The sequence below is a fragment of the Marmota flaviventris genome, chromosome 5 (genome assembly GCF_047511675.1).
Source record: "Marmota flaviventris isolate mMarFla1 chromosome 5, mMarFla1.hap1, whole genome shotgun sequence".
Taxonomy (NCBI): Eukaryota; Metazoa; Chordata; class Mammalia; order Rodentia; family Sciuridae; genus Marmota; species Marmota flaviventris.
Genome location: NC_092502.1, coordinates 40,854,426 through 40,856,625, shown reverse-complemented (window position 1 = coordinate 40,856,625; position 2,200 = coordinate 40,854,426). Strand labels below are relative to the sequence as shown.

The 2,200-nt window shown below is 62.7% G+C and overlaps 1 protein-coding gene across 1 annotated transcript; it reads left to right on the top strand.

Moving 5' to 3' along the window:
- The first annotated feature begins 1,141 nt into the window (after positions 1-1,141).
- Positions 1,142-1,876, top strand: Neurog1 (neurogenin 1). The gene has a single exon (XM_027941159.2). The coding sequence runs from the start codon at positions 1,142-1,144 to the stop codon at positions 1,874-1,876; it is 735 nt and encodes a 244-aa protein (XP_027796960.1).
- The last annotated feature ends 324 nt before the right edge of the window (positions 1,877-2,200 follow it).

The window sequence follows — 2,200 nt, the reverse complement described above, 5'->3', positions numbered from 1 at the left end:
GCGATTAGCACCCTTGCTACTTTATGAGTGTTTGGCAGTTGAGAGTATAGGGAGAAAAGATTGGTGAGGTCAAGATTCACTCCAGCCCGGCTTGGGTTCCTCACTCCTCTCCCCCTCCCACCTACTAGATGAAGGCCAATAGATTCCTTCCCCTGTTTCTTTATTAACCTGGAAGAAGCAGGATCGCCTATTTCCACTCCGGGCTCCAGGACTGTCACCTGGCCAATCTGCAATCTATTTGGACATGGGTTTTTCACTGGTTCCCAATTGCATATCGCAATTAGGACTCTGTTACAAAAACTCCCTGCCAAATGACCCACGATCATCATCTTCCACAGGTAGACCTCTGTCCCATTTTACAGACGAGGAATTTCACTCAGAGGTGAAATCACTAGCCCAGAGCCAAGGCGGCCACTCAGCAGCCGGAGTGAGAACGGAACCCAGACTCCCAGCGGGCTCCAGGTTTCCACAGCTCATAGAGCAGCTCACACTTTTCTGCCCGCGCCCCGCCTCCCCATCCCACCCCAGCGAGGGGCGCCGGCCCGCCCCTGGAGGAGCGTGCCTCCGCCGCTAATCGCCCGCCGCCCCCGCCCGGGTTTCACTGCCTGGAGACGCCCGGGCCTGTTTAGCAGGAGCTGGCTCCGGGGCCAGGCAAGGCCACCGATTGGCCGGCGGTAATTACGGGCACGCTCCAGGAGGGGGGAGGGGCGGCCTCCCGCGAGCATAAATTATGCAAATACCCTGGCGCCGCACGGGGCTGACCTGCCGCCTCGCTCCATTCACCGGGGCTGCCTCAGGGGCGGAGGTGGCAAGGGAGGGGGGCGCCCATTGTTGCGCCGGGTACTTAAGGGGTCCTGAGGCCAGTCGTGTGCCACACTCGGTGCTCACACGAGCTGATCTGATCGCCGGCGACATCACTCGGGAGACCAGCCCGGCGCGTGGCTCCTGCAGGCGAGGCGAGAAGGCAAAGCCAAGTTTCCTTTGCGCCCTTGCGCCCTTCCTGGCCCTCGCGCCCGCAGCGGGCACAAAGTAAGCCCGGGCCGTTCGAAACGTAAGTGCCCCCCAGCGGCCCTGCCCTCAGCCCGGGCTCCTGTCCTCTAAACGTCCTTCTGTCCATCTGTCAGTCCTGCACAGCGCAAAGATGCCAGCCCCGCTGGAGACCTGCCTCTCCGACCTCGACTGCGCCAGCAACAACAGCAGCAGCGACCTGTCCGGCTTCCTCACCGACGAGGAGGACTGTGTCAGGCTCCAATTGCCTGTCTCCACCTCGGGGCCGCCCGCGCCGGCCCGCAGGGGCGCACCTGGGATCTCTGGGGGGTCAGATGTTCCAGGGGCGCAGGACGAGGAGCAGGAGCGGCGGCGGCGCAGGGGCCGTGGGCGAGTGCGCTCCGAGGCGCTGCTACATTCGCTACGAAGGAGCCGGCGCGTCAAGGCCAATGATCGCGAGCGCAACCGCATGCACAATTTGAACGCCGCGCTGGACGCGCTGCGTAGTGTGCTGCCTTCCTTCCCCGATGACACCAAGCTCACAAAGATCGAGACGCTGCGCTTCGCCTACAACTACATCTGGGCTCTGGCCGAGACACTGCGCCTGGCCGATCAAGGACTGCCCGGGGGCGCTGCCCGGGAGCGCCTCCTACCTCCTCAGTGTGCCCCCTGCCTGCCCGGACCCCCGAGCCCAGCCAGCGATGCCGAGTCCTGGGGCTCCGGTACCGCGGCCTCCCCGTGCGCCGCCGCCACCTCACCACTCTCTGACCCCAGTAGCCCCGCGGCCTCCGAAGATTTCGCATATGGCCCCGGCGATCCCCTTTTCTCCTTCCCTGGCCTGCCCAAAGACTTGCTCCACACGACGCCGTGTTTCATTCCTTACCACTAGGCTCTTTTTAGACCCCGTTACTGTCTTCTCCCCAAGCTAATGGGCAATACACGAGGACTCAGCTGCGGCTTCGGGAGCCCCCCACTCCAGGCAGAGGGAGGAAGCGGGAGCTTTAGAAGGGTAGGGAATACCTGAGCCGCTTGTTAGGTCGCTGCACCCTTGCCATGGCTGCCCCTTAGTCTGTTTCTCCAGCTCTCAGCCCTGGGCCCCTCCTGCCCGCCCCCAGAAGGCCTTTCCTTTTGCACTTTCTGAACTCCACAAAACCTCCTTTGTGGCTGGCTCAGAACTGACCCCAGCCACCACTTCAGTGTGATTTGGAAAAGA